The following is a 26,322-nucleotide window of genomic DNA, read 5'->3' on the forward strand; positions in this document are numbered from 1 at the left end:
TGTGGATTATACCCAACAGGATTGTGGATTATGCTAAAAAAAATGATGGATCAGGCGGAATGATATCATGGTTTGGGTCCCGAAATCCATGATACGTTCATTGACTAATCCACAGTTCCAAATCATGGATTAAACAGGATTTTGGAATCCATGATTCTCACGAACGTAGGGCTGAGTCATAGCACCTTGCATATGATTACTGCTACGTTGAATTTACCTATCAAGATACGCAAAATATTCTCTAGTAATCGCGCTCTTTTTTGCCTATCAATACTGCGACTTCCCCCAACAATTTGTGGCATTTTTCTGTAATATTTTCTAGCATTTTGCTTGACAAAATTTGGAGTTAAGCCTAATTTTATCTGGATCCCTCATGGATCATGCCTGGTCTCGTCAAAGAGTAAGTCAACATCTTCAAGTATCTGGTCCCATTATCCGCGATAATATCGGGCTTTACCCGCAACCAAAACACCATGGATTAAACCGGACCTATCGCTAATGATCTATGATTTTCGCACAGGTATGGATTAGTGCATACATGCATCTCTACAGACTTCCATGTAGGTAGGTACATCGTATACACGTCCATAGCATCCAGATGCCTAGACTGACAAGTCGGTCTACGTATACCTGCATTTGGGAGATAACTGGAATGGCTAACCAACGTGAATGATTGCTAATAGAGTTTAAAACGGCAGAAACGATACCAAACATATTCGTAAGATATATGAATGCAGATGTGTGAAAAACAGACACGGGCCTTGAGAATAATGGCAGCCGACATGCTTCCTTAGAAATGACCGTGTGAACGTGAACACCTAAAAATACTCCCAAAACCCATCATACCAACGGCGTTTAAAGAAATCCTCCTCCAGGAAATCCACTGCCGTTTCCTCCAAATGGGCCCCTCGGGCCTCTCGGTAACCCAAACCCGCCGTTCCCCGGTCCGACAGGATCCCATCTAGCGCCGGGAGGCGCATTGGGTGGCCTTTCGTCCCCATAATCACCTCCACGACCTCCAAACAGGGGATGGTCGGCGGTAGGATGCATTCCACCCATACCGGGCCTAGGCAAGGGACTGTTTCCGCCTCCGAAGAAAGGGCCAGTCAGAGACGGATTAGAACCTAAGCCTGGAGGATTCAAGTCATCATGACCGATGGAGAACGGATTTATACCTCCGAAAGGGCCCGGACGTAGATGAGCAGGGCCTGAAGATATTTCGTGTTCATCGTCAAAATCAGGAACATATGGGCCCGGGTTCGGCCTGCCTCCTGCCCGGGGGATGCCAGTACGAAGGGGATCAAAGCCGGGATCACCGTATGGTAGAGGTCGAAGTGGTTCGGCAATCTCAGACGTTGACGCAGAGCTACGAGGCTCTTGGAGATCACTAGATGCTCTATATGATGTCAGTGTTGTCCCTCATGAAGTGCTTGCAGGTATATACTCTTCATAACCCGCCTTGTGCAGACCCGGAATGATCTTTTGTAAGACATTCAACTTGAACAAGCCAGCGAAATCCTTGAGCCTCGAAGATGAAACGTAACCATTCTGTAAGGGCTCCTCCGAACTGTCGCTTGGATAGGGAAAGAAATTCTCACTCGTGTATTCCTTTGCAATCACGCTATATGTAGCAGGCTTATCATCACCCAGACCCATCCCATAGATCATGACCTTCGGTCCCAGCCTCGATAATTTGATCAAGAATGTTAGCGATGACTGTGTGTGGGTGTATCTGAATTCATGTAGGGAAGGCGTTGTTGAGTTCCAAGACTGTGGAAGCGGCTTCACATCAGCAGCATCAAACGGCGTATCTGCTCGTTATGAGAAAGACTGAGCATGAAGGAATGTTCGTAACGTACCAAATTTACCGTCTTCGCCCAGGCCTACAAATCTGAACCCAACGGCGAGCATACATGCATGGCAAAGAATGGCCAAAGCATCGTACGGGTTTTTGAGCAAGACCGGCGAGGTCGACGATTCGGGGGCGGTATTGTCGTCAGAACCGGTACTGGAATTTGTCAGAGAGGCTCTGAGAATGTCAATGAGCCTCTGTGGATTCAACGGATCAGACATGGTAAAGGTCCTGGTTGTATGCCTTTGGTTTACGTTGCGGCGTGATTGCGTACACGGCGGGGCCAGGGAATCCGGGGCAACGCAGGGTTCACCCACGCTGATGAATGAATGGGAAACTATGTACATTGCACAAGAGACAATAGAAGTTAAAAACATCTATGATTTTGTCTTGACGATTGCCAGACATCTAACGGCAACGGCTCGTATCGATTGAGAGTGCAGCCCGATCTCAATGACGTCGTTTGCGATCGATGCGCACTGAGAGGCTCGACCGCGAAAGAAAAAGCTGTACTCCGCCAACTGCTATTGACTGACCACCAAGAACAACCGGTCGTTCGAAGCAGCAGCACCGGCGTTACATGTTGAATCGCCTTCTACGAAATCACACCGGTATACGATTACAGTCGAGATCATTTTGTGCCTTTGTCATGCCTCCAAAACGTCAATCCAGAGCGGCAACGAAAACCAAGGCAGCCATCGTTACCCCTCCGGAAACACCGCTTGCTGCTACCATCAAAACATTGCAGAACAATTTCGAGCAATCAAGGAAGTTTCATGACGTGTCCTTGCCGAAGGCGCCGTCTATTGCGCCTCAGAAGCTGAAGGGCAAGGAGAACGAAATAACCGAGGCGGAAGGGGATCGGGAAGCAAGCCCAGATGAAGAGAAGATAGTCGAGAAAGTCGAGGATGAAATGGAGGAGGACGCGAATTCTATCGCTGCCGAAGAGGGCGTGCCGCTCAGCAAGGCGAAGCAGAAGGCCAAGGAGAAGCGGGATGAGGCTGTTAAAGAGGCGCTCGCAAGACCCGCACCTGTCGACAAAGACTATGTACCCATCCCGTGGAAGGGACGCCTGGGATACGCGTATGCGTTTGCCTAACTTACCTACACCTTCCTCGCTAATCCGCGTTTAGTTGCTTGAACACCATCCTCCGCGAACTCCCAACACCTATCTTTTGCTCACGTACCTGCCGCCAAGCCACACTGGAGAAGGAGGGTATGGAGTTTGTTCGTGCTCTTGGCAAGCAAAATGCTGCAGATTTGTCCAAGATGATCGAATGGAATGAGCGCTTCGGCATCCGCTTCCTTCGTGTGTCTAGCGAGATGTTTCCGTTTGCATCGCATGAAAAGTTTGGGTACACCCTGGAATTCGCCGACGAGGAATTGACAGCTGCGGGAGCTTTGGCAATGAAGTATGGTCATCGTTTGACGACGCATCCAGGGCAGTTTACCCAAATTGCTTCGCCGAGAGAACAGGTCGTCGATAATGCCTTTCGCGACCTGATTATGCACGATGAGCTACTTACCAGGCTTGGAATGACCGGTCAAGCAGACAGGGATGCAGTTATGATCATACATCTGGGCGGAACCTATGGCGACAAACCAGCAACACTTGACCGCTTCCGTGCCAACTACGCCCGTCTTCCGGAAAGCGTGAAGAGGAGACTTGTACTTGAAAACGATGACGTGTGCTGGTCTGTAACCGACCTCTTACCGCTCTGCAAAGAGCTGGGCGTGCCCTTGGTCCTCGATTGGCATCATCACAATATCGTGCACGGCGATATTCGTGAAGGGTCACTTGATCCTTACAACCTCCTACCGGAGATAAATGCTCTATGGGAAGCCAAAGGAATCACTCCAAAGCAGCATTACTCGGAGTCTAGACCAGGCGCAATCATGCCCATGGAACGTCGCGGCCACTCAAAACGCGTGAGAAATCTCCCGCCATGCCCAGACACCACGGATCTTATGATCGAAGCAAAGGACAAAGAGCAGGCAGTTTTCGAATTGGCAAGAGTGTTGAACCTTGACAATCCTAAATGCCCTCCTCAAATCGCTGAGAGGCCTATGGACGAATTTCATGAAGGCGGATGGTATCCCGAAGGTGGGGGGGAAATTCTGACGAAACCAAAGAGAGTCAGGAAGGTCAAAGAACCTGAGTTGGACGACGATGGTAAGCCAATACCGCCGAAAAAGAAGGTTGCGCGGGCCAAGAAAGGAAAGGCGGCCGAGGCAGCAGCTGAACACACGTCAATGGACGAGAACGCAATGGAGGAACAGGAAAAGAAGGCCGCAGGGGAGAACAAGGATAGTGCGCCAAGCAAGAAGAAACGAAAGACAACAAAGAAGGCCGTTGTAAAGGAGGCGACGCCGGAGGAAACTGACGATCATGAGTCTGACTCGAATGACCATGTCCCTCCCACAACTGGCTCAAAGAGAACGAGCGGAAGAGCAAGGAAAGCCGTAGTATCCTACCAAGAAGCAGAACCTGGCATGACAACGGATGAAGAGCATGGCGTATAGTATATGGTATGGGGAGTAGTTCAGTACGATAGAACAGAACAAAGGTGTAATCGAGGGTATATTCATAGTACAACAATAATCCTACATCATCCTCGCGCCCGCACCTGATCGAATTGCACTCCTAAATTAATGGTGGTGACCAGTGACGACATCCTTGATCTTCTGAAAAACGCCCTCCTTCTTCGTGCCGGACTCGGCTTCGGCCTCCTTCTTATCCGCATGTTGCGCGACCTTGCTCTCGGCCTGGTCTTCAGCACGATCAAGCTTGCTCTCTCCGGTTCGCCTGGAACCGGTGTGAGTACCAGTAGTTCCCACGCCAGTACCGGATGTAGTATCAGCGCCGGTGACGCCGGAAGTCGTTCCAACGTTTGCACCGGTAGGGGCGCCGGTAGCACCAGCGGTCAAACCTTCGCTGCCTCCACCCAAGTGATGAGGCAAACGCTGATCCGCTCCGCCTCCGGGGGCCACCTCCGGCTCCTGACCGACAAAGGTCTGGCACACTTCGCCCCTACCCTCAAGGGATCCGCCCTTGGCCTGGAACTCCTGCAAGCTAATTGTGGGCTGAACGGTGGCTTGGTGACTATAACAATCTTAGTCAGTAATGTGCGAGAAGCAAAATATGTTTGCGACAACTTACACCACGGGCGCCTCATCAATCCTCTCGTGAATGGGAACTGTGGTCTCAATGACCTTGCTCTGGAGAGTCTCGCGTTCAATGACGGGCTGAATGGTCTCGTGGACGTGGTGGTGAACGTGCTCGGTGGCTACGGCACCAGTATTGACCTGGGTACGCTGGGTAGGGAGGACCGTACGCTCGTCACGGAAGGCAGCCTGCTGAGCCTCGAGAGCACGAGCAGCCTCCGGAGCGATGTCAGCCTCCATGCGGCGCTCCGTCACAGGAACAACGTTTTGAACATGAACTTCGGCCTCAACCTGGCGGTCGGCAATTGGTCTGTGCGTCACAGATCAGCAAGGGAGTTTGTGGAGCATGAAGGAGGGAACATACTGAACACGCTGCTGGTAGTGCTGGATGTGCCTCTCCTTATCAATGGCCTCTGTGATCTCCTCCCTCTCGGACTGTTGAACACGCTCGTGAACGACGGCGGGCTGGACGAGCTCGGAGACGTCGGTGGTGTTCTGGTTAACGGTGGTTTGGTTGAGTCTGTCGGACATGGTGGTGATGGAGAGAGGTGGGACGGGCTGGGAACGCGGGCATTCTTATAGTGGTCACAAAGCACGGGCAATCAAGGACAGCTGCCAATCTTACTTGACGTCATGCGATGAGGTCATCGGGTGCACCTTGCTCTTGCCCTGTTCTAGCCTACTCACCTCAGCAGGGACAGCGCGCGTGGGACAGTCCCTGCTATCACGTGCTGCAAGTTCTGCGCACGCTATAAATTCGCCGCGAGTGCTCGTCGAAGCGCAAGACTCGTCCCACCCACCTCAACCTTCGTATCACGGCTCATCGTATGTCCCGTCTGTTACAGTTGTTCGACGTACGTGTTGCTTTCACAGACCGGTCTGGTCATCCCCTATGAGGAACAAACAATACATTATCAAGCTCAACAATCAGAACAATAATGTTGACCTCCATATTTCTTCACTTTCTGAGGGAATATGACCAGACCTTTTCTGTGTAATCGATGCGGATGTTATTGAAAGTTGTGCTGTGAGGGATTTGTCATTGGTGACGGGTTTAGATGTCAATTGCTCGTGTTCTGAGCGAGTACTACAAATACATTACCACTATCGTTGTCTGAAAAGCTGTCAAACCTTATCCCATTGGCATGCATGCATGTTGCTGCGCCTCCTCTGTCATACGCACTGAGCACGATCCGCAGCAGCTGCCATTTAAACAAAACCTTCAGTCGCTCAACTGCTCGTCGAATTGATTGATCATCACCAACAGCTATAACGATGGATAACTTCGACACTACGAAAGCTTTCAAGATCGCCAACTTGGCCGCTGCGGTCATCATGGTGCTTGGCGGTATCAGTCAATTCTTCCCAGTCGGCTTCCAGAGCGTTATCATCGGCTGCTATGTTATTCTCTTCGGTACGTAGTGTTGAACAAGTACCAACCATCCAAGCGCTGATCTTCCCAGGTGTCGCAACCGGTATCCTCGAATTCCAGGTTCCTCCGCAGGTTGCACGGTACGGAAGCTTCCTATTCTCTTTTGTTGGACGAGGTGCTCGTGAGGAAACCCCTTGATCCTCCAGATCTGAATGGAAAAACTAAGCTCGAGATGATAGTCTACATCTTCGTGGGAAGCATCCTGCTTAGCGACAGCGTGCTCCGGATCATTGCTGGCAGTCTTCTCATGCTGCTCGGCGTGGTATACGTCGGACTGGAGTTTGTTCCCAGCATCGAGCCACCCACGTATGTCTATCTTGTCCAGAAAGTGTAAGCAACGAATACTGACCGAAAGGGCGTACAGGAACATGCGAGAGGCCGAGTACCAAGCTGGCGGAGAGACGGTCTGAACAGAAGTTGCAAGAGAACGATGTGGAGACAAATGATTTAAATTATCTTGTACAGATGATACATACCAACGCAATTATTCCCTGTCAAATGTCCCTTTATCAGCTGGAGGCGGGGACCCTGCATCGCCTGCAACTCTTAGGTAATCGCTTCGTTTGCCCGCCCGGGGGCTCGGACCGCCACTGGACTCCCCACATAAAAAACAATGCCCGGTGCCTAAACCTTCGAGTGCTGTTGTCCCGACTATGCCTCACAGTGAGCTGCATCTTGAAGTCTCCCAGGTCTTCGTATACCCGATCAAGTCATGCCGCGGCATCTCCCTTCCGTCTGCTCGACTGGGCGATACAGGTTTCGCTCATGACAGGCAGTTCATGATTGTTCGTGTCATGCCTAATGGCACCTACAACATGTGTACAATGCGAGATACGCCTAGGATGGCTTGGATCCACACGGCTCTCGAGGTTGAGGATGGGGTGGAGATACTGGTGATCCAGGTGGAGGGTGCGGATGATTTTGTTACGATCCCTATGTTCCCAAGGTAAAGCGTCAATCTGTGCGGTTTTGACACGGCCCTAACGTCTAGTTCAGTGCCAAATACCTTGCGCATTGTCCTATCATCGATACGAAGGTCTGGGCAGCACCTGTGGATGCTTACGAGATGCCAACCGTTTGCTCCGAATACCTATCAGAATTCCTCGGATTCGAATGCAAGCTCGTTTATCGAGGTCCAACAGAGCGACCAGTTAGGGGGAATCTGCCTCCATCTTCTGCGGATAACGCGAAACCAATCGTTGCTTATGCGGATGGGCAGCCTTTCCTTATCGCAACGGAGGAAAGCTTCGAGGACTTGAATTCACGGTTACCTCAGCTGTTGCCTAGCATCATCCGGTTTCGCCCAAATATCGTTCTGAAGGGTGTACCAAGAGCATGGGCGGAGGACGACTGGACGAAAATTAGGATCGGTGGCACGGTTTTTCACCTCACTTCGCGGTGTCCGCGTTGTCGGTTGCCGAACTTGGACCTCGAAACTGCGGTGCCCGACGAGGCACAACCGTATAAGACGCTGCAAGGATTTAGGAGGATTGATCCGGGCTCAAAGTACACGCCATGCTTTGGTATGAACGCGGTTGCCAATGCTTTCGATGGCGAGATCGCGGTGGGGGACAAGGCGGAGGTGCTATCTCTGGGCGAGCATTTCTACATGAAGCCGCAAGTGTAGGTCGTTGTCGGTAATATATAGACATAGAAATGGACGAGGTCCTCACGTATCGACACAAGATGCAAGGTTGGAATTAAAGTTTTCCGTACACTGCGCCTTGTACAGGGTGGCTCACCGCAGAACTGCAGCCGCATGCCAGCCGCTACTCTAAACTCAATGCAAAAGTTGATTGGGTGACGTTTACCAATTGCGTATACGTATGGCTCTGGTCCGTGAACCTTATTGTCTTTGAGGGGATCTTTCACCTTCAAGTTACTGTTCCCGCTCCCGGATCGGGTTCCTTCTGCTCAGCCATCGTCCAACGGGTGTCTGACCGCTTCCGTCGCCGCCTTTTCGTGCTCCGCCGTCGTCCACTCGCTGTCGCAAGGACCATTGCAGTGTCTGACAAGCGAGTACATCACCAATCAAAGCGAATGCTAAGGCGATGCCAAGTGTGCTATTCTGGAAGAAAAAGAAGACGGTCTCAGGTCAACAGCAGTCAGCCCAGGAGACATCAAGCCCCTCACGACTGGGATCTATTTTGCGCGAGTCCAGCTTCCGGTCAAAGCGCAACAGTGTGCCGGCTACTCCGGTAGCAGGTGTTCCATCGCAGCAGTTGAGAGATTCAAGCACTCCTACTCTAGGTCACGACAAGCGTCAGCGCAAAAGACAAAGCGTTCCAGCGTCTAAGTACCTTGTCGACGAGAACCAACAAAGAGGAAGCCAACCACTCTCCAGAAATATATCCATCTCCAAATCCCTAAAATCGCGAAAAGAGTCAATGTCCGCTGCGCCGCCTCCTACGCGCGGTTCGGTGATGTCGTCCATGTCGCAATCGCCATCTATGATGCGTGCACTGAAAGTCCGATCACTGGATTTGGTCAAGCCAAGTCCGACACTGAGATTTATGCAAGAGGAACCAGAACAACGTCCGCTGCAGTCACAGGCACCAGGTTCCCATGTTCGAGCCCAGTCTGAGGGCATAATTCTGAACCAAGTGCTCCCTAAGCAGCATCAACACTCAAAGTCAACTGGTACAGTGGATGGGATAGCTGATACGCTTGGAGCAAAGGATTTGCGGAGTTTAATGGAGCGCGAAGAGCGTCGAAGAGCCAAGCGAGTTGAAGAAGCGAAAGAAAGACAGGAGCAGCGTCGGAGACTGAGAGCGGAAGTCGAAAGGCTTCAGCAACAAGAAGAAGATATCGCCCGTCGGTCAAGAGGACAGCAAGCTACATTCATGCGTTCGGGGTCGTCGAAAGGAAAGGAACGAGCTTGGGAAAACGAAGATTTTGTGGAGGTCAGGTCTCAAAGCGTGGCAACCCAGACGCCTGAAGCCTGGGCTTATGAGGAAGAAGGAGAAGAGGCCGAGAAATATGCAGAAGATATGATGTCGCTGGCTATGCCTATCCAGCCTACCCTCAGCGAAGAAGCCTATAATCAGGAATTCAGATCTTCGTCGAGAACGGCTCCTGGCCGAGTGTCATCACGTTTCCGCGAGTCTGTTGATGCGTCCGAGTCTTCCAAAAGTTCAATGGAAGGGCCATCCGCCATTCCCGCTCAGGACGTGAGTGCTGTAAGCAGAACGACGGAAATTTCGGCTGAAAGGCGTGGTAATGCTAACTTTATCTCCACTGCTTGGTCTTCTCTGATACGCCGAGCATCGTCGTCACGAAAGAAGAAGGAGCGTGACATGGCCAAGTACAAGAAGGAGAGGGCAGCGGATAAAGCTACTCCAGAAAGGGAGTTTGTCGTCACCGGAGGGGCCAAACTTTCACATGAGGGTGGATCGCCCATCATGCTAGTACCGCACTCCTCAGTCAGCGGTACGGGTGGGGTATCCAAGAGTCGTTCAAAGATGATCCAGCCCCCAATGCCATCACCCCCTCCTACGTCTCCGCCACCATCCAGCAGCCTCTATCAACCCATTCACAAAGACTTCGTAAGCATGACACCTGCTTTCTCAGGGTCTGCGCCATGGCATGAATCAAACGAGAAGGAATCCGAAGGATCCGAGGATTCGAGTGGTCCTGTTACGATCACATCCATGCCGTTCACTCCCGCTCACGTCCGAAACTTCTCGCATCCTACACGTGAGGCTACGCACTCCGATCGTGAACGTGAGACGTTATCTGCTGCTTCGTCGCGGATGGATCGCCCTCTATCGACTGTAACTGATCCGGGCGATGCTCTCATCTACGCCTTTCCAGCAGTACCGCAGCGTATTCCTTTGCAAGAGGCCTTGTCCGGCCAACCGCGCCAAGTAATCTTGGCTGAACCAGTTACAGATATTGATATTGACGAGTATATAACCGAACCCCGTGATGCTATTGTGGAGCCTGTGGAGGATATCAGTGATACGACTCCGCAATTCAACAGGATGATGAATGCGGATTTATCGCCAGAAGGAACACCACTATGGGATTCACCAACACTGCCTGCAGGTCGCGACTATGAGGCAGGTTCGCCTTCTGATATCCGTGCCGCTCCTTATAGTGTTTACTCGACAAAGGCGTCCTCCCGAATGACGAGTTCGGATGAATGCATACCTACTGAAACAGAGAACGTGAACTCCAAAACCCGCGGTCCTCCCCTCACTTCTCGAGCGAATTTCGACACGAATACTAGCTTTGCCATGTTCGAGTCCGCAGCTGGTACAGTGACTGAGGATGCAGATATCACCCCGACATCAATGGAAGACGATGGCGAAAGCGCTCTGCCTCAAATGAAGACCGTGTCAGCGGGGAAGAAGCCTCAGATTGTTCATAATTCTTTCTCTAAGTTACCCGTGGAACCGACGAGTACGAGTGGCACGACATCCGAAAGTGGAGTCATCGTGCCTCGTGCTGGAAGGATTCTTTCGAGACATGGAAGTTTTGGAGAGGTTCAATGAAACGACATTCTCATGAATGCGCAGCAGCTCATATAGCTTGAGAGGAAATAATCTTTTTAATTATCTACACTGGAGTTTGAGGCGTTGCATTGCTATCCCATCTCATATTCCTTGAAATAAGCCTCTTGAAATCAAAATCGAATGTCCCGAGGGTCCGACACAAAACGCCTGTTATCCTTAATTTCCGTGTTCCACTATGCTGTTCAAGCATTCATGCAAGGGTATAACTGTGATCACAAAAAGTATTCGATGGTTTGCTAGAGAAGGATCCTGTCAGCGTCATCTTGCATTTGTACGGATAGCTTCGGTGACGCACCTTGTTCGGTAGATTCTGCTGCGCAGGCCCATCATGCTCGTTTTCTGGCGCTGCGTCGAATACGTTGAAGAATCGCTCTCCGTGCTCGTTCACCTCCAAAACCGACGCCATATTACCGCATCGATAGCAGTAATTCGGCGCCGACCATACTGTTGATAATTGATCATCGTATAACACTTGATACCCTTCCTGACATAACTGATGTGCGCGAAGGATGTGGACCATCTTGTTAACGTGAAGGAACTTCTTCACCACTTGTGCGCCAAATGTATAACCCGCTCCACTAGACAATGGATCAGCAGCTGTATCATTGCCGCGTGAAAGGAGACCTACCGTGGTGAAATTGAAAACTCATCTTTGTCAGGATCAGGATCTGACCATACTAAATCTGCCATAGGTCCCTCATGCGGAACTTCTCTGAAGCGATCAATGATCTTAATCTGATCAATCGAATGAATAGATGGTGATAATCCTGGTGATACGTCAGTACATCGTAGATTTCAACAGTTACGCCAGTCGCATACCTCCATGTACACAGAAAATCTGATTGTCAATGACAACAGACAACGTCAGAAAGTCAAACATGTCTGTGAAGTAATGCCAGACATTCGCGCTGCCATACTTTCGGATGCATTCGGCATAAAACCCATATGACTGCGTAACACCTCTTGACTCATGGTTGCCGCGGATAAGGTTTACTCTATCAGGATAGCGTAGCTTCAGACATGTCAATAGCGAGATTGTCTCGACGCTGAACAGTCCGCGGTCGACATAATCCCCTAGAAACAGGTAGTTTGTATGTGGTGCGTATCCTCCAATCTTGAAGATCTCTATCAGATCATAGAATTGACTGTCAACACATGCGTCAATTCCTGCACATATTTCGACTTTGACAGGGACATACCCATGGATGTCACCGACAACTGTTACTGGTGCTTGTATGTGAACGACATTGCTCTCCTTCATCAAGACTTCCTTCGTCCGCTCGCAGATCTCCCTAAGAACAGGCTCGGCAAGCGGCTGATTCTTATAAAGGCGTTCGATGCATTCATCCAGGTCAAGGGTCATCGTCTAGAATTGGCAGAAAGCTGCTGCCCGCAATTTCAACTGACGTCTTTCTGGTCGTATGGGGGTCGAGTGGGTGAATCAGGGGGTGCAGCACAGATGCACACACAGGCAACCTTAAATTATCAGATGGAGAGGAGCGAAGAGGTGAAGTATTGATTGTGTGTAAGCTCAAGGGTAACTATGGTAGGTCGTTCAAAGGAGGAAGGTCTCCAGGTCTTCGAGGGTCGGGTTCTCCGAGGAGACACGAGGAAAAGCCTGCTGGAATCAAACCTATATTTAGTATCAGTCTTCGAGTCAACAAACGATCTTGATCCCACTTATCTGCTATAAGAAATGAGTTGCAGTCGTGGTGACTACAACTCGAACGCCCATAAGGCACCCGCACCCGCATCGCTTGTGCAAGTCTTACTCAGTGACCCGAGCAGTAAGAATCCCGTGGTGTACCACAATTTGACGAAAGATCGTGGTCCATCTCCCCTAAGCCAAATTCCAAGTCTAACCCAAGACACAGATCTCCCATCAAGCACGGCCAGACAAGCACGGAGCTTTGACGGTTCCAATGGGAAGGTCCCGGCCGTGTCGAAACGGGAGCAGGCCGTAGAAGGGCAGGACACAGTCATAGCAAGAGGTTGGATAAAGCCAGGAACCACACGCATAGGTACAGTTTGCACGTAGTGGAAGCAATTCTCGCTGCTCAAGCCCAGAGATAAACCGGAACAAACCTCTCAATTAGCGCATCTCAACTCCACCAGTACATAGTCAGAGCGACTTCCAGGTCTCTCACCAGGCATTGACTTGCTTTGGCCATGTTGTTCCCATAGACTCTACACTCGGCTGACGTATCCTCACCTCCATCGTTCGACGAGCCCCCAAAATCCTTAAACAGACACGGGTTCTCAAGCAGATCGTGTGTGATAGCAGAACCGTCAGGGACTAGACTTTGTTTCTTGCCAAAAGTGGACAAACGGACAAACGACATCCGCAAAAACCGTCTTTCTCCGAAGGATGAGGATATCTGACGACATCCGGTTTTTCGGTCAAGGGCGGCCTCCCTCCCTTCCGCAGAAGTGGCTGGTTGGGCCTATCGACATGCAAGGTGCGCTGCTGTGCCAACTCTCACGAGTCGAGTCCTTCGAAGATGAACGCCAGTTCAAGAAAAGCAGGAACAACTCGGCGCCGGAAGGAAGCAGGGTTGGAGAGGACAACTCATACGAAAACGCAAGGCCGTGGTAGAAAGCATCATCACATATCCGGAGCTTGCAGCGTAGCAAGTATTGAACAAGAACTCTCGCGTCATCGCTCAATTGTGAACGAAGATTACACCAGGGCATCTCTCGACGTACACCGACAAATCTTTCCGACTGAGACATGAAAACTTCCATTCGTGTGTTTTTGAATTTCCAATCGTAAGGTTCGCTACGACCCCGTTCGCTGCCCTTGAAGACATCCGAAACCAACGGCCGGTACCGACGAAAGCCTTTGCATGGAGAGCCTTTCTCTGGAAGCTCTGATGTCGCAGTCGGGTGAGGTTTTCAGTCGAGCATAGCATCCAGGTGGATACGCCTTTCATAACCCCCACTCACAACCGATGATGAGTCTATTCCTGTCCCGTTTGTATGCTAGCTGGGCGTCAACCTCATGGCACCACCCGCTGTACTCGTATGTGATAATACCAATAGCTGTACGTCATGATCCCTGCGCTGTTGACGTATGAGCCTCTCTCCCTCAATCTGCGTGAGCTGATTTTGAACGTCCCCCGTGCCAAACGTCGGCCTGATAGACTCGAAAGGCGAAATAGAAACACAATTTGCAGCGCTGCATATGTCGATGGAACACTTAGGGTTAAGTTCCGGATGAACTCCGACACCCTAATCTTCGCTTCGAAAAGCTCCGACTAACTCTGAGCAGTCATAACCGCGTTTGCTCTAGGAGACAAGGAATGGCTCAGAGTCGGGCAGGTGTCTTTGGCGGAGATCAACCGGGAAACTGCTTGGAAGGTTTATACTGCGGGATGAAAGAATCTTGCTCTTAGGAGTACTCGAAGTCTGAAGGAGGAAAACGGAAGCTCGCCGAGGTGGATGGAAGAGGTTAGTAACCAAGGAAAATCGTAGAAGACCGTGTGTATGCTCAAAAGCAAGTCGCGTCTAAGCCGGTGGGTTGGTAGATGCGCATCAGGTGAAGCAGCGATGCGGGCCCGGAAGATACCTGGTATGGGCGTTGTCCTGAGGAAACGCGAACTGTAATGGGGCTGTCGAAATCCGCGGCCGCGGCTGCAGCGCAGTTACAGCTATGTGCAAAATTCTTGACACAACACACTGCAGGTGCGCCCAATCTTGCATACCCTCCCGTAAAAAACTCCATTGAAGGCCTAGGAAGGCCAGGATAAGCCAAAAATGCATGGGAAGATCATTGCCGACCCCGTCTGAGATCTAGTTATCCACCGTTACATCAGGGGAGCCGATCCCATCACACTCAGTGAAATCTCAATCACTTCAGTCCGCACCGTTTACCGAATTGTCAAGAGGTATGAAGAGCAGGCCACCAGTGAGCGTGCCGGTCATCATACTTGTGGACGCAAGCCTCAAATCGACGAACATCTAGGGCCAGTGAGTAAGGTGGTGCTACTCAAGGGATTCACTGAATGGTATGCAGTATATTCAGTACTTGTACAAGCAAAACCCTACTCTCTACCAAGAACACTGTGCTGAATACATGAACAAAGCCTTCGCTTGTGATCTCAACCGTTTCCAGATCATGCGTTACCTCCACAAGATTGGATATACCCCTAAGGTGATGACCGTCAGGGCAGCGCAGTGTAATGGAATGCTACGGGCAGACCATGCGATTGAAATGGCCTACTACATGCGGGATCGGCTTATTTTCCTCGATGAATCAGCCATCGATGAGTGCAGCGCTCACCACAAATTTGGTTATGATCCCGCTGGAAACTGTGCCATTGAAGGCCGTACTCTCACTTGCTCCAAGCGCTGGAGTGTATTGCCAGCACTCACCTGAACAGGTCCCCGTGCCTTGTGGATCTTTCAGGGGTCTTTCATGCTGACCGCTTTGTCAAATCTGTGGAACGGCAACTCCTACCAATCATAGGACCTTACCCTGGTCCCAACAGCGATGTTGTACTCAAACAGTTGTTGTAGTCATCACAATCCAAGGGTTGCTGAACTGCTAGTCGAAAGAGCCGGCTGTCCAATCCATTTCCTACTACATTACTCCCAAGACCTAAATCCAATCGAGCTCTGTCTTAGCATGATGAAAAGCTGGATGAAGAAGAACAACGAGCATGAGTTTGCCAAGTCAGACTCTGAAGCCTTCATGCACTGCTCAATCGATTATATCAACTCTCAAAGCAACTAAATCCTCCACATGTTCACAAGCTGCGGTTACGCATTAACCCAGGAACAGCTTACAGCTTATGTTGACAGCAGTTGTTAAATGGCCTTCATTGCAGCTGCTTTGGTGATTTGCTTCGAGCACATCCAGCGGGCTTGAAATCCTCGTAGCGCGGCAAGCTTGTCGTACTTAGCGGGGTCACCCTCGAATCCAGGCTCGATATTCTGAAGATGCGCAACTGTAGCACTCTTAGGGCGTCTAGGCCGAGCAGTTTGACACCATTTCCTGACTTGGGAGGAGTGTAGCGGGGCCTGGGAGTCGTCGTCACTTTGGTAGAGCGACTTCGGCAGGGAGTAATGCGAATCGACGTTGATGAGGGCCTGCCATTCGGGCTTAGGTGATAAGCGCTCGACATTGACAGCTTCGACAAAGGGTTTCCAGTCGAGTTCACAGCGTAGTCGGTTCCACGGAACATCACAGTCTCGACTCTTTCTGCGGAGTACCTTCCAATGCATTTTTGAGTGTAATCGCGTAAGGTAATACCCCCAGGCAGGTCTCGATCATCCCATAACTCCTCGAGCACTGCCTCTGTCAACTCGACCTCGACATCCGCCCAGTGTTTGATGGAGTCGACAATGAATGGTGCTTGGGCGTATTTAACCTCCGGTTCGCGGGTGACAGTGAGCATAGCGGTGAAACTGTCGATAGTGATGTCAAGGTCAACAGGGGTAGGCTCATCCGGAACTTCGATGATTCTTTTAGACGTCTGCTGGGTCCTTGGTGGTTTGGTTGCTGTTGTTTCACGGACATCTTCGGCAACGCGTGGGGGCGGTCTAGTGGTACGAGCAGATAGTCTGCATTCCTTTGAATCGTTCTGAGTTGCCTGCTTTCGTTTAGAGGGCAATTTGATGGAGTTGTTGGGTTGTTTGTGGTCAGGTCTGATTCTGCGCAGATGCACCTAAGACGCGCTGTGTCAAGAATGTTGCACACAGCAGTAAGGGTTGCAGCTTTCCAGGTTCTCATGCTGCTGTCAAGTTGAGATAGCGACGCACCACCCGTACAATTTGCCCAGACGGTATTTGTATGAGGAAACAGCACCATTCCAAAGCTAAACTGTGCCCCCAATTCTCAGTTGACGGTGCGCATTAAGTACTACTGCTGTGTGCAAAATTCTTGACTGCCGGGGTTTATATGTGCATCTTACTTCCCAATTGAGCCGCGTAAAGTTAAAGGAGGATCACCATGTCGTCCGACGATTCTTCCATCGCTCAAGTGTTCAATGTCGGGGTTCATGTGCCGACGTCTTCGGACTCTTCTTGGGATCTCACCGCGGTAATCGCCAGAGCTGTGGAAAGTGACGGCTACGACTTCATCTCGACCCCTATAACTCGCCCTACCCACGCAGCACGGATATCGAATGACCTTGAAGGAGGTAAGACTATAGTGGACAGCATTTCTGGAGAAGAAGCTGCTATCACCTCTTTTGGTAAATCAATCAATCTCCCCGTGCGGACACCATTTTCTCACAAATTCGTTAGATCACGTCGAGCAGGTTGTTGCCTTTGCATCTTCATGGATTGAACCAAACGCCAAAGACCACGAACTCGCTCGTGTTTCAGCAGAAGTGTTAAAACAGGAGGTGGCCTATGCTTCGTACTGTGGTGTGGTAAACATCGTCATCCCTCCCCCGAAGCGCCGGACAGATCTGGTACGCTATGCTCAAGCCGTGAATACGGCTCTGTCTATGTCAGCCTACCTGCAGGTCAGCATTCACATGCTGATGTGTGAAGATCCTCCCGAGGACGTGCCAATGGGTGAGGCACATAATGAGGATGGATCCGGTGACAGATACGATGCGTTGAGTATGTGGGATCTTTGGAACACCATCCGTACAGTATGCGGATACAATGCAAGGTTGTCTCTGGCCCTTCAAATCCCCGCGCACCTTCCACCGCAGGTCGTTCAAGATCGTTGGTTTGCTGAGCCAGTACGGTTCCTTCTTCTCTCCTCAAGCGCCTTTATTGGTAATGCCAAGGGGTTTCCCGTACTTTCAAAAGGCCACCAGTCCCTTTATCAACACTTCTTAAAGTTAAAACCATTCACCATCATCCGTGATGCTGAAACGGGGAAGCTAAAAGATGGGCCACTTGGCTACCTGAAGTACGTCAGATACCTCCAGGCAAAGCTTCCGCCACCTACAGTGACGGAAGCCTTTGCACAGGGATATCAGGACTATCTACAGGCTCCATTGCAACCTTTGATGGACAATCTTGAGAGCATGACATATGAGGTTTTCGAGAAGGATCCTGTCAAGTATGCCCAGTACGAGCTGGCGATAGTGAAAGCGCTCCGGGATTGGCCGCACAGTAGACGACCTGTTGTTGCAGTTGCTGGTGCTGGCCGTGGTCCATTAGTTGCACGCGCTCTTCGTGCGTCGGAGACGGCTAAGGTGTCGATCGAGCTTATCGCCGTGGAGAAGAATCCGAACGCCTTTGTAACGCTGCAGCAACGGCAGAGAAACGAATGGAAGGATCGCGTAGAACTTGTGAAGAGTGACATGAGGACTTGGAAGCCAAAGAACCCGGTAGACATCCTAGTAACTGAGCTACTGGGTAGTCTGGCGGACAATGAACTGAGTCCGGAATGTATAGATGGCGTGCAGAACGTTTTGAGTCGTACGTTGCCCTTGTGTTTACAGGAACATGGCTAACCCAGAAAGCTACAGCCGATGGAGGCATTTCAATTCCCGCATCATACACAGCACACATTAGTCCTATCATGTCTGCAAAACTTTTCACCGACCTACAGAAGCACAACTCCCTGCAACACATCGAGACGCCATACGTGGTACTCTTTCAGGCAGCGGATCATATCGCGGAAAACCATGAGATCAAACAAATCTGGGAGTTCGTCCACCCGAATCCTGAACTTTTCTCCACCGAGGCCGGCGCCAGTCCTCTTGTCCGGCAAAATACACACAACAAGCGTTGTGGCAGGGTCACATTCAACATTCCCGAGAAAGCTGTCATGCACGGTATTGCCGGTTATTTCGAATGTGTGCTTTACAAAAACGTAGAGCTGAGTACGCGACCGGATACTATTGAAGCGAAGTCCAAAGACATGATTTCTTGGTTCCCGATATTCTTCCCTCTGAAGACACCGATATGTCTCCCAAGAAACTCGTCGGTAGATATCACGATTTGGAGAGAAACGGATGGCAGAAAGGTTTGGTACGAGTGGTTGACAGAGTCTTTTATGGGGACAGGGCATTCACGAGTATTGCTGGGCACCAGTGATCTGCACAATCCTGGTGGACGGAGCTCGAATATTGGCCTTTAGAATAGACAACTGGTCACTCTATTCCAGACAAATTTCGTATTCTCATGACACCGGATTTGACGTTCTCGCGGCACCAGGCGGGTCAGGAGGCGGAAGATCCGAGTTCGAGGGTGCGCGCCCAGCTGCAAGCAGGAGCAGCCTTCCGCTCGTCGCGTCTCCCAGGCCAACGTCTAGAGGTTAACATCCCCTGAAATATCACAGTGCTCTCACAACTGCATACAGCTCTCGCATGTACAGAGCATGGAGGCTTCTCCAGCAGCTGTGTCCCAGACGTTGACTCCTTCGGATCCGAGAAATGCGTACGTTGCTCCAGAGCCGCACAAAGGCCCTAGCTAAACCTATCGGCGGTATCAGAGAGAAGCATATATTCGCCTCAAAGCCGTCCGCTATGAACCGGCGGGCTATATCATTAGTCGTAGCAGACTCTGAAGACGAAGAAGAGAACGATGACATCGCCTTTGGTGGCATTGCCGGTAACGGTGAAGCATATGCCGCGAAGGAGTCTGATGGTGTGTGACTTCCAAGCAAGAGAACTGGGATGAATGCTCATGTGGCTATAAGTTGCTCTTCTACCATCGCCATCCGGACCCTCGACGAATGCGGGCATCGCGGACATTCCCCGAAAGAGTAAGAAGATGAAAGACGTTCGCCGTACCCACACCGCCGCAGCACGACTCGGGTTCACTGCACGCCAACCGCCGAACGTTTCGGATTCCGAGGACGAAATCTTAGCATTGGGTCCGAAGAAGGCGAAGTATGCGGTGAAAGGAATGGATGCTGATGCTGTAATCACGCCTCCAAGCCCTGTGTCAGAGCAACAACAGCCTGTCGAGGATGCAAAACACCATCCCCCAACGGCTACTGGAATGACGACGGAAGTCAACGCCGCGGAGAATTTAACTGAGCAACGCTGGTCATCATCTTCAGGCCTCAGTGCTGATACGAAGGCAGAATACGCTAGGTCGTCAGCAAAACCCAAGCTTGTCCTTGTTAACAGGAGTCGGACAGCTATTGAAGACAAATCTCTAACTTTTGATGAACTGCCTGTGGTATCGAGGCCGACGAAGAAAAGGTCTAGGACGGACGTTGCTCTATTGAACGACGGGGATCAAGAGCCCTCCTGGCCTCCAAAATCCAGGTCTGAACGCACGAAGGGGAGTGAAAGTGGTAAGAAGCGTGCAACGTTCGATCGCCAGGAAGAGCGTACAGTCGACAGTGACGATCCTCTTCTCCGTGCACATGCGTTGGGGCTTCGAGTCCGTCCACCGAAATCGGTCCACAAGAATGCCGTCACGAAAGTACCGGAGTCGTCCGCGGTAGTAGCTACACAGACGTCTAACGATTCGGTCCACGTCCCCGCGAGCACAACTATCCTCGGAGTCCGGCAAATCTTCAGCGGCAGTCACGAAGTGGAAAACATGACCACAATCCCAAGTCCTCAGCTCAACCCGGTGATTGAAGTGCCGCCTTTGACAGACTCGCAAAGAGTGTTGCTACCTGCAAACACTTCGGAGGTACCTAGTACTGTTGCATCTTCAACTGGGGCGTCCAATTCGCCCGGAGCCGCTGCTTCGAAGATTAACATATCTGTCGATGATACGATCACAGAAGACGATGTTACCAAACCTACCATGCTGAAGAATAGTCGACGTAACGGCAAGAAGAAAGATGCATCAGCAATGGAGGAGGACGATTCCTGGGTGGACAATGTGCTTGCTGAGATCCAGGCAGATGTTGTCCCTTCATGTCCGAAGCGAAAGAAGTCCACGGCCAGCAAGACCACTGTCAGTGCTACAAAGGAGGCAAAAAGTGTGCGAACAGCGATAAAGCTAGATCCTTCGCCATCCGAGCCTGCTTGCGTGGCAGAAGTTGAGCCGAATCGAAACATCTTGACGTCGAACAGCGCGCACGGAAACGAACGTAATGTTAAAACGCCTGCGAAAGCTAAGGCGGAGATGTCACAGCAAAGGACACCGCCGAGAGTTACTGCGCAGGCACCGGCAACAGCATCTGTGCCGTCGAAGGTATCGGGATCTACTCCAGGAAGTGCGCCGAGGTATAGAGTTGGTCTGTCTAAACGAAGCAAAGTGCCTAGTTTGTTAAGGAGCGTCAAGAGAAGTTGAGGGACGGAACTCAGTTGGTTTTCACATCACTGCTGGTAACATCTGAGGCATTCGGAGTTAATCGGGCGTTGGATACGGCGTTATATTTTTTAGTGACTATCATGGTCCTTGACGGACAATATAAACTCTGGAACACACATATTCTCGGATACCCTTCATGCTCGCTTGATCTCCCATTGCATATCGATAATGGAGACTTCCGCTCCCGCTTTCTCATCGTAATCATACCAATCCTCCGTAAGATCCACTCCTTCAAACTTCGTTCCGCTCTCCTCGCCTTCGCATACCCACTCGCCATCAGGCTTAAATTCGACAAACTCGCAGCCTCTGCATTCGAATGTGAGTATCGGCTTTGGTGCCTCCTTGTCGTAGGATACAGGGGCATTCTCAAAAGCTAAACGACACTTAGAGGATTTCCGAGTACACAGGGTCATAACATACATGCGGAGCTTTCCCGCTTGCAGTTCTTGCATCTCCAAACCCAGGTGGCATTTCCTTTGGAACCGCTGATTTCGGCTTCCTCATTACGGGAAATTCCAACCCAGTTATTATGGACTTCACGACATGATGTGCCTAGAAAGCGTGAGAGCAAATCTTTATTCTTGGAGATCTTACACACATTCGACCTGCAACCAAGAATCGACTGATTAACGATGATTCTCAAGCTTGTACTCGGTGCTTGCCCTTACCTTGAAGAAGTAGGTGAAGTCGCCATCCTCATCTGCAGGTGCAAGATTGTTCACACCCGCAAGCTCAGCTTTGAGGTTCAGGCTCAATTTGACCATGTTGGGGATTCTTCGGGAGGTACAGCGATTTCTGGGGGATGGATGTCGGTTGTTCCGTAAACGGCAACTGCAGTGGCTACATTACAGGGACGTACGCGTATACGTGCCGGCCGGCAGGGATGCTGTAGGCAAGGAGGATCGTACATCTGGCGAGAGCTTCTTCATGGTCGGACAGAAGATAAATGTATCTAAGATATCGATATATTCCAGTTTTTATCTGTTCAGGTAGAAGCGAGATCACGTGCTGAACCTGGCTGCGTATATACTCGCTACGCTGCGAAATATTGAGGTTGGACAAGGGTGACCACTGTGCGACCATTGCAACTGTCGCTGATCCCATTGACCCTACGGTACAGTCGTGCAAAGATCCGAACAGCCTTGGGCGACGAATACCGGAGTTCAACTTGCAAAAGGGAGCCAGCGAATATGCAGTATGGATCCAGGGACTGAGCTATGCGACTACAACCAAACCCTCGCCTTGGGCAATCTGTGCCGTCTCGTCTCAAGGAATTCTACATTCGCTTCTACTCAGTCGCTGTAGCAGAAAATTACGAACACGCTGAGTCAAGCAATACTCCGGAACGTACATCACATCCCGACAGACGGCGGTTACTCGACACCTTTCGTGATCAGCAAGACTCCTCAGCCGCATCGCAACCACGCGATTTCCCCGACGACCAGCGAAATGTGAGGGGCCAGCGTTCATGGGGACCACGAGCTAGGAGTATATTGTACACCACGCATGACCTTTGGTCGATGTTCGATAATGAGATTCTCTGCCCACCAGGCAGAGAGCGCATAAACATCCCGAGGAGATACTCTTATGTGCGTGACCCGACACGGGATGCTAGACAGGCTCAGTTTCCTAGGGAAAGTGCAGTTGCGAGTGCAAAAAGAATTGGCTACCAAACCTTGGACAAGCTGGCTTACAATCTTTCAAGACTCCACCAGTACGGGCGACATCGTTCTGCTCTCACCTTTCGTCCTCCCACCTTTCGTCCTCTCTTCTTGCGACTCAAGCGGCCTCCAAATTTAGATTCCGTTGGGTCCCGGTCCGAAGACAATGCGGAATGGGTCAACGACCCCGAAGAATTGGAGGGACAGTTGAAAGATCTCTTTTTAAAGTCTGACAGAAACATCCTACCACCTGTTGTAGCTCTGCTCAGTGGAACGAAACAGATCCCCAGCACAAAAGCATTCAATATTCTTATCCGCGGATTTTACAATGCCCGCAAGCGCACGCGGTCCTCAGCAAAGTACACAAATACTCGAAAGAAGCTGGAAGGCGCGGCGTGGTTGTCCTTCAAGGCAATGCTGGCGTGCAACCAAGCGCCTGACAAATACACCTTTTCGACTCTCGTCAATCTCTGCACACTCACAGATGATTTTAAAGGAATGAGAGGCGTCCTACTGGTAATGAAACTGCTAAAAGGAACGTTTACACCCGATTTGCATGTCCTGGGCAGTATCATAGCCTACGGAGTACAGTCCAATCGTCCCGAGTTGGCCCTTGCTGGTCTACGTGCAATAAGGACGGAAGGCTTGACGCCAAATATACAAATCTTGACTCATCTGATACAATGCGCGGCTAACGATCGCAATTGGGACGCTGGAATTGCTTTGTGGAGTGATGTCAAGGTAGCATATCACGCAGGGGAGACGCTTGATGAACGGTTATTCTGGGAAGTGCGCCGACTGTGTCTTCGATGCGACAAACACAAAGAGTGGCAACAACTCATGGAAGTAGCCGCTACGATTGGGTTCGAAGGGGAGTCCGTGCGATTTTCTCGTTCGGAACCAGGACGCTCCTCTCGGCGTCGCCTGCGGGACCATGTTGATCCAGGTGCCCCGGAGGGAAAGAAATCGACATCAGAAGCTGCCTTTGCGGGAGCTCTTACCACCCTGGCTGCGAGTCTGGGAGCAGCAATTTATGCTGGCACCAACAAAGATGACAAAAGGCCAACCGCAAAACCCGAAATTCAGAAACCGACATATGGGATAGTCAAAGGTAAAATGGCTCCTCCGAGGAGAACGGGTTTCGGACCTACAGGAGTGCCTGTGTCTTTGGGGTTTGCTTTGACCACACTCGCTGCAAATGTGGGAGCAGCGGTTTACACCAATGCCAAGGAGGATCGCACTGGGAACGTGGGAGCCGTGATCTTTGCTGCCTCCAAGGAAGATCAGCTCTCCCGAAACGCAATCTAAGCACACGTAACCTAGGGCGTGGACCTCAGGTTGCCCGTGTGTCTTCGTGTATTCAAACAGTTCGCCTACAAAGACACTGCTAGTAAGCAGCCTACAAGGGCACTGCTAGTAAGCAGCATAGTACCAGGTGATTACTCAGACACTATTCATCAGCTAGCTAGATGTACTCGGCAGCTTACAAAGGGGCATGACTGAGGACGGAGGGAAGAAGCAGCGCCGATAGCTTTGGAGACGACATAAAAGCATTCTATTTAGCATTTTGTCGGAAAGAAACTCGTATTCCATCTATCAACTTGATGGTGAATATACTCTCATAACCTTCAGTTTCCTATCTCAAGCCGGATTCAAACCCACGAACGCGAAGACGAAAGGGGTTACTGGAATCGCTATGTAGCCAATGCCGGCATAGACGATCAACTTCGTCACAACCTCGACGTCGTACCTCACCCTGGGCTTTTCAATACTCTTCAGCAACTCCTCATTTTCCTTGATATATTTGTCCAGATCCGCCTGAATACTCTCGCCGACTTTGCCGTCGACACTGCTTTTTCGTCTTTGTCGCTCGCGGTAGTCAATTGCTTCATAAAAGTCAGCTTGACTCTGAGGGCCCACACTCGCTCCTCTTCTTCGTCCAATAGATCGGATGGATTCCTTGATTTCGTTAACGCCGGGCAAGGTGTCCCCTGGGATATTGGCAGGGACATGCTTGTACGTCGACGCAGAAATGAAGTGGGCGCGAGGAAGATCCAGGCCTAGGGTTTCGAGACGACGGAAAACTGGCGGAAGAACAGCGTGCAGGGTTGGTTTTGCAATGGCTCGCCAGAGGAAAATCAAGACAACGCCTGGTTATAACGATCATTAGCCGCAATATCGGGAGGGTGTGTTATGTATGGACTGATTACCCAGTATGATCCGCAAGGCGCTCTTTGAGAGGCCTAGGTCACTGAAGAGATACGGTACGGTAGCCGGAGAAGGCGAACTCCAGGCAAAGTTTGATTTCGCAAAGACCCAGACACCAATGTCGACACCAAGGACTACGGCGGCGAACGCTACACCGTCGTCGAAACATGGACACGAATCGGCAGGTTCCGGATGTATTCTGACCATGATCAGAATAATGGGGATGAGTATGAATGGTACTATACGCCAATGGTTAGCGAAGAACGCAGCCACGTCGATGCATGATATACCTTGCCATCCACCCTCATACACAAAGGTGTCGAGTTGAACACGGAAAGCCCAACGGAGCCACCAGATCAGAGCACCTAGCCCAGTGCCTACCATGACGTCGAAGAAGCCGTGCATCCCGCAATACAAACGCCCAAAAACGACGCTCACTCCATAGATAACAGCCACAAGCTTCAAACCTAAAGCCACCTTTGGGGACAAATCATCCTCACCACACGATGCCAGAGTACTCAATGCGTACAGAGCCACACTAACAGCATTGGTGGAATGTGTGCTCGGGAAGCCATACTCTAATGCTGTCGAATGAGACATGTTCAACCTCTCCAGCGGCGGTGAAAGCGGCCGAGGCAAGCAGAGGTAATCCTTGAGCATTCCGCTGAAGAACACACCAGCAGCCAGGACGTGTACCATCGCTCGTGCAAAGTTCGTGTAGCCGCACCAGAAGATGATTGGTAGGAACATCATGAAGAATGTGTGGGTGCCGAGGAGGGCGGTGTAGGAGAAGTAGACATCAAGAATGGGCGTTCGCATAACGCTCTACGTAGCGGGATATTAGCCTTGGCGAACAATGAAGACAATGACGACCGTAAGCACCTGCAATCGAGCGAGATGTTCTGTCTCCTGTCTAACAAAGGGCAGGAGGAATTCTCTCAACCGAAACCTGAAACCATTGCCGAGACGAGCTTTGTAATGATCATGCGAAAGAAGCCCGGCATCCTGCTGCTCGGGACTATCTCTACCATTGATCATGACGAACTCTCCGATAAATGTTGATCAGAGGTCTTCAGGATATTCTTGGGGTTGGTCGACGTGTGTGAACGGAGCTCACGTGAATGTGCCTGTTGGCCGGAGCTCACATTGTTTTGGTCCTTCTCGAAGTGGAAGCCAAACTGAACACTGAAAGCTGCCCGAATAAACAAGTACAAACAGCAAGCCGCGACGATCGACATATCTAGGTATACACTTCTGTCCTTTTACTATTGCGATATTTAACGGATCACGCTC

The 26,322-nt window shown here is 50.8% G+C and overlaps 14 protein-coding genes across 14 annotated transcripts; 8 read left to right on the top strand and 6 right to left on the bottom strand.

Moving 5' to 3' along the window:
• Nucleotides 1-855: 855 nt before the first annotated feature.
• On the bottom strand, nt 856-1,779 carry SAICODRAFT_58673 (uncharacterized protein; the record flags this gene model as incomplete). Its single annotated transcript, XM_019169622.1, has 3 exons — nt 856-1,208; nt 1,293-1,396; nt 1,445-1,779. Coding segments are annotated over 3 exons (792 nt in total), but the record flags the coding sequence as incomplete, so codon positions are not given.
• A 148-nt stretch (nt 1,780-1,927) lies between these two features.
• On the top strand, nt 1,928-4,375 carry SAICODRAFT_35861 (UV-endonuclease UvdE; the record flags this gene model as incomplete). The annotated part of the gene is made up of 5 exons (XM_019168451.1): nt 1,928-2,074; nt 2,257-2,434; nt 2,548-2,935; nt 2,986-3,945; nt 3,994-4,375. 5 exons carry the CDS (start codon nt 1,928-1,930, stop codon nt 4,373-4,375), a joined length of 2,055 nt encoding a protein of 684 aa, XP_019023201.1.
• Nucleotides 4,376-4,501: 126 nt separating this feature from the next.
• Nucleotides 4,502-5,548, bottom strand: SAICODRAFT_20045 (uncharacterized protein; the record flags this gene model as incomplete). The annotated part of the gene is made up of 3 exons (XM_019166198.1): nt 4,502-4,955; nt 5,013-5,327; nt 5,382-5,548. The coding sequence occupies 3 exons, from the start codon at nt 5,546-5,548 to the stop codon at nt 4,502-4,504; spliced, it is 936 nt and encodes a 311-aa protein (XP_019023202.1).
• Nucleotides 5,288-6,144, top strand: SAICODRAFT_136756 (uncharacterized protein). The gene has a single exon (XM_019165465.1). The coding sequence runs from the start codon at nt 5,547-5,549 to the stop codon at nt 5,994-5,996; it is 450 nt and encodes a 149-aa protein (XP_019023203.1). The 5' UTR covers nt 5,288-5,546; the 3' UTR covers nt 5,997-6,144.
• A 70-nt stretch (nt 6,145-6,214) lies between these two features.
• SAICODRAFT_20046 (COPI associated) lies at nt 6,215-6,859 on the top strand (the record flags this gene model as incomplete). The annotated part of the gene is made up of 4 exons (XM_019166199.1): nt 6,215-6,431; nt 6,481-6,570; nt 6,629-6,755; nt 6,814-6,859. The coding sequence occupies exons 1-4, from the start codon at nt 6,293-6,295 to the stop codon at nt 6,857-6,859; spliced, it is 402 nt and encodes a 133-aa protein (XP_019023204.1). The 5' UTR covers nt 6,215-6,292.
• Nucleotides 6,860-7,102: 243 nt separating this feature from the next.
• Nucleotides 7,103-8,076, top strand: SAICODRAFT_8308 (MOSC-domain-containing protein; the record flags this gene model as incomplete). Its single annotated transcript, XM_019171293.1, has 2 exons — nt 7,103-7,395; nt 7,446-8,076. The coding sequence occupies 2 exons, from the start codon at nt 7,103-7,105 to the stop codon at nt 8,074-8,076; spliced, it is 924 nt and encodes a 307-aa protein (XP_019023205.1).
• Nucleotides 8,077-8,500: 424 nt separating this feature from the next.
• Nucleotides 8,501-10,945, top strand: SAICODRAFT_26155 (uncharacterized protein; the record flags this gene model as incomplete). Its single annotated transcript, XM_019166917.1, has 1 exon — nt 8,501-10,945. The coding sequence occupies one exon, from the start codon at nt 8,501-8,503 to the stop codon at nt 10,943-10,945; it is 2,445 nt and encodes an 814-aa protein (XP_019023206.1).
• Nucleotides 10,946-11,099: 154 nt separating this feature from the next.
• On the bottom strand, nt 11,100-12,380 carry SAICODRAFT_94143 (Metallo-dependent phosphatase). Its single transcript, XM_019171925.1, has 5 exons — nt 12,166-12,380; nt 11,786-12,111; nt 11,595-11,733; nt 11,262-11,544; nt 11,100-11,202 (listed from the first exon to the last, which is right to left on the bottom strand). The coding sequence occupies exons 1-5, from the start codon at nt 12,327-12,329 to the stop codon at nt 11,179-11,181; spliced, it is 936 nt and encodes a 311-aa protein (XP_019023207.1). The 5' UTR covers nt 12,330-12,380; the 3' UTR covers nt 11,100-11,178.
• A 3,395-nt stretch (nt 12,381-15,775) lies between these two features.
• Nucleotides 15,776-16,192, bottom strand: SAICODRAFT_8311 (uncharacterized protein; the record flags this gene model as incomplete). The annotated part of the gene is made up of 1 exon (XM_019171294.1): nt 15,776-16,192. One exon carries the CDS (start codon nt 16,190-16,192, stop codon nt 15,776-15,778), a length of 417 nt encoding a protein of 138 aa, XP_019023208.1.
• Nucleotides 16,193-16,896: 704 nt separating this feature from the next.
• Nucleotides 16,897-19,070, top strand: SAICODRAFT_81941 (Skb1 methyltransferase). Its single transcript, XM_019171259.1, has 3 exons — nt 16,897-17,163; nt 17,216-18,352; nt 18,403-19,070. Exons 1-3 carry the CDS (start codon nt 16,920-16,922, stop codon nt 19,014-19,016), a joined length of 1,995 nt encoding a protein of 664 aa, XP_019023209.1. The 5' UTR covers nt 16,897-16,919; the 3' UTR covers nt 19,017-19,070.
• A 1,883-nt stretch (nt 19,071-20,953) lies between these two features.
• SAICODRAFT_30882 (uncharacterized protein) lies at nt 20,954-21,409 on the top strand. Its single transcript, XM_019167782.1, has one exon. It carries the CDS (start codon nt 20,972-20,974, stop codon nt 21,137-21,139), a length of 168 nt encoding a protein of 55 aa, XP_019023210.1. The 5' UTR covers nt 20,954-20,971; the 3' UTR covers nt 21,140-21,409.
• SAICODRAFT_58787 (DUF866-domain-containing protein) lies at nt 21,295-21,924 on the bottom strand (the record flags this gene model as incomplete). Its single annotated transcript, XM_019169633.1, has 4 exons — nt 21,295-21,533; nt 21,581-21,712; nt 21,759-21,765; nt 21,829-21,924. 4 exons carry the CDS (start codon nt 21,922-21,924, stop codon nt 21,295-21,297), a joined length of 474 nt encoding a protein of 157 aa, XP_019023211.1.
• Nucleotides 21,925-22,812: 888 nt separating this feature from the next.
• Nucleotides 22,813-24,558, top strand: SAICODRAFT_136952 (uncharacterized protein). Its single transcript, XM_019165466.1, has 2 exons — nt 22,813-23,048; nt 23,104-24,558. The coding sequence occupies exons 1-2, from the start codon at nt 22,995-22,997 to the stop codon at nt 24,127-24,129; spliced, it is 1,080 nt and encodes a 359-aa protein (XP_019023212.1). The 5' UTR covers nt 22,813-22,994; the 3' UTR covers nt 24,130-24,558.
• Nucleotides 24,463-26,067, bottom strand: SAICODRAFT_8315 (PAP2-domain-containing protein; the record flags this gene model as incomplete). The annotated part of the gene is made up of 4 exons (XM_019171298.1): nt 24,463-24,971; nt 25,032-25,268; nt 25,320-25,854; nt 25,912-26,067. 4 exons carry the CDS (start codon nt 26,065-26,067, stop codon nt 24,463-24,465), a joined length of 1,437 nt encoding a protein of 478 aa, XP_019023213.1.
• Between the last annotated feature and the right edge of the window lie 255 nt (nt 26,068-26,322).

This window comes from Saitoella complicata (assembly GCF_001661265.1).
Source record: "Saitoella complicata NRRL Y-17804 unplaced genomic scaffold SAICOscaffold_16, whole genome shotgun sequence".
NCBI lineage: Eukaryota > Fungi > Ascomycota > Saitoellomycetes > Saitoellales > Saitoellaceae > Saitoella > Saitoella complicata.

Excerpts from the sequence above, each read along its gene's own strand:
- SAICODRAFT_94143 (XM_019171925.1), bottom strand. The coding sequence starts at position 12,329 with ATGACCCTTGACCTGGATGAATGCATCGAACGCCTTTATAAGAATCAG. Across the intron at positions 11,545-11,594 it reads GAGTTTTCAATTTCACCACG|TGGAGCGGGTTATACATTTG; the intron begins GTAGGTCTCCTT and ends TCCATTGTCTAG. Across the intron at positions 11,203-11,261 it reads AGCAGAATCTACCGAACAAG|CAAACCATCGAATACTTTTT; the intron begins GTGCGTCACCGA and ends ATCCTTCTCTAG.
- SAICODRAFT_81941 (XM_019171259.1), top strand. The coding sequence starts at position 16,920 with ATGTCGTCCGACGATTCTTCCATCGCTCAAGTGTTCAATGTCGGGGTT. Across the intron at positions 17,164-17,215 it reads AGCTGCTATCACCTCTTTTG|ATCACGTCGAGCAGGTTGTT; the intron begins GTAAATCAATCA and ends CAAATTCGTTAG. Across the intron at positions 18,353-18,402 it reads CGTGCAGAACGTTTTGAGTC|CCGATGGAGGCATTTCAATT; the intron begins GTACGTTGCCCT and ends AGAAAGCTACAG.
- SAICODRAFT_136756 (XM_019165465.1), top strand. The coding sequence starts at position 5,547 with ATGGTGGTGATGGAGAGAGGTGGGACGGGCTGGGAACGCGGGCATTCT.
- SAICODRAFT_30882 (XM_019167782.1), top strand. The coding sequence starts at position 20,972 with ATGTCACAGCAAAGGACACCGCCGAGAGTTACTGCGCAGGCACCGGCA.
- SAICODRAFT_136952 (XM_019165466.1), top strand. The coding sequence starts at position 22,995 with ATGGGTCAACGACCCCGAAGAATTGGAGGGACAGTTGAAAGATCTCTT. Across the intron at positions 23,049-23,103 it reads TTGAAAGATCTCTTTTTAAA|ATCCCCAGCACAAAAGCATT; the intron begins GTCTGACAGAAA and ends GGAACGAAACAG.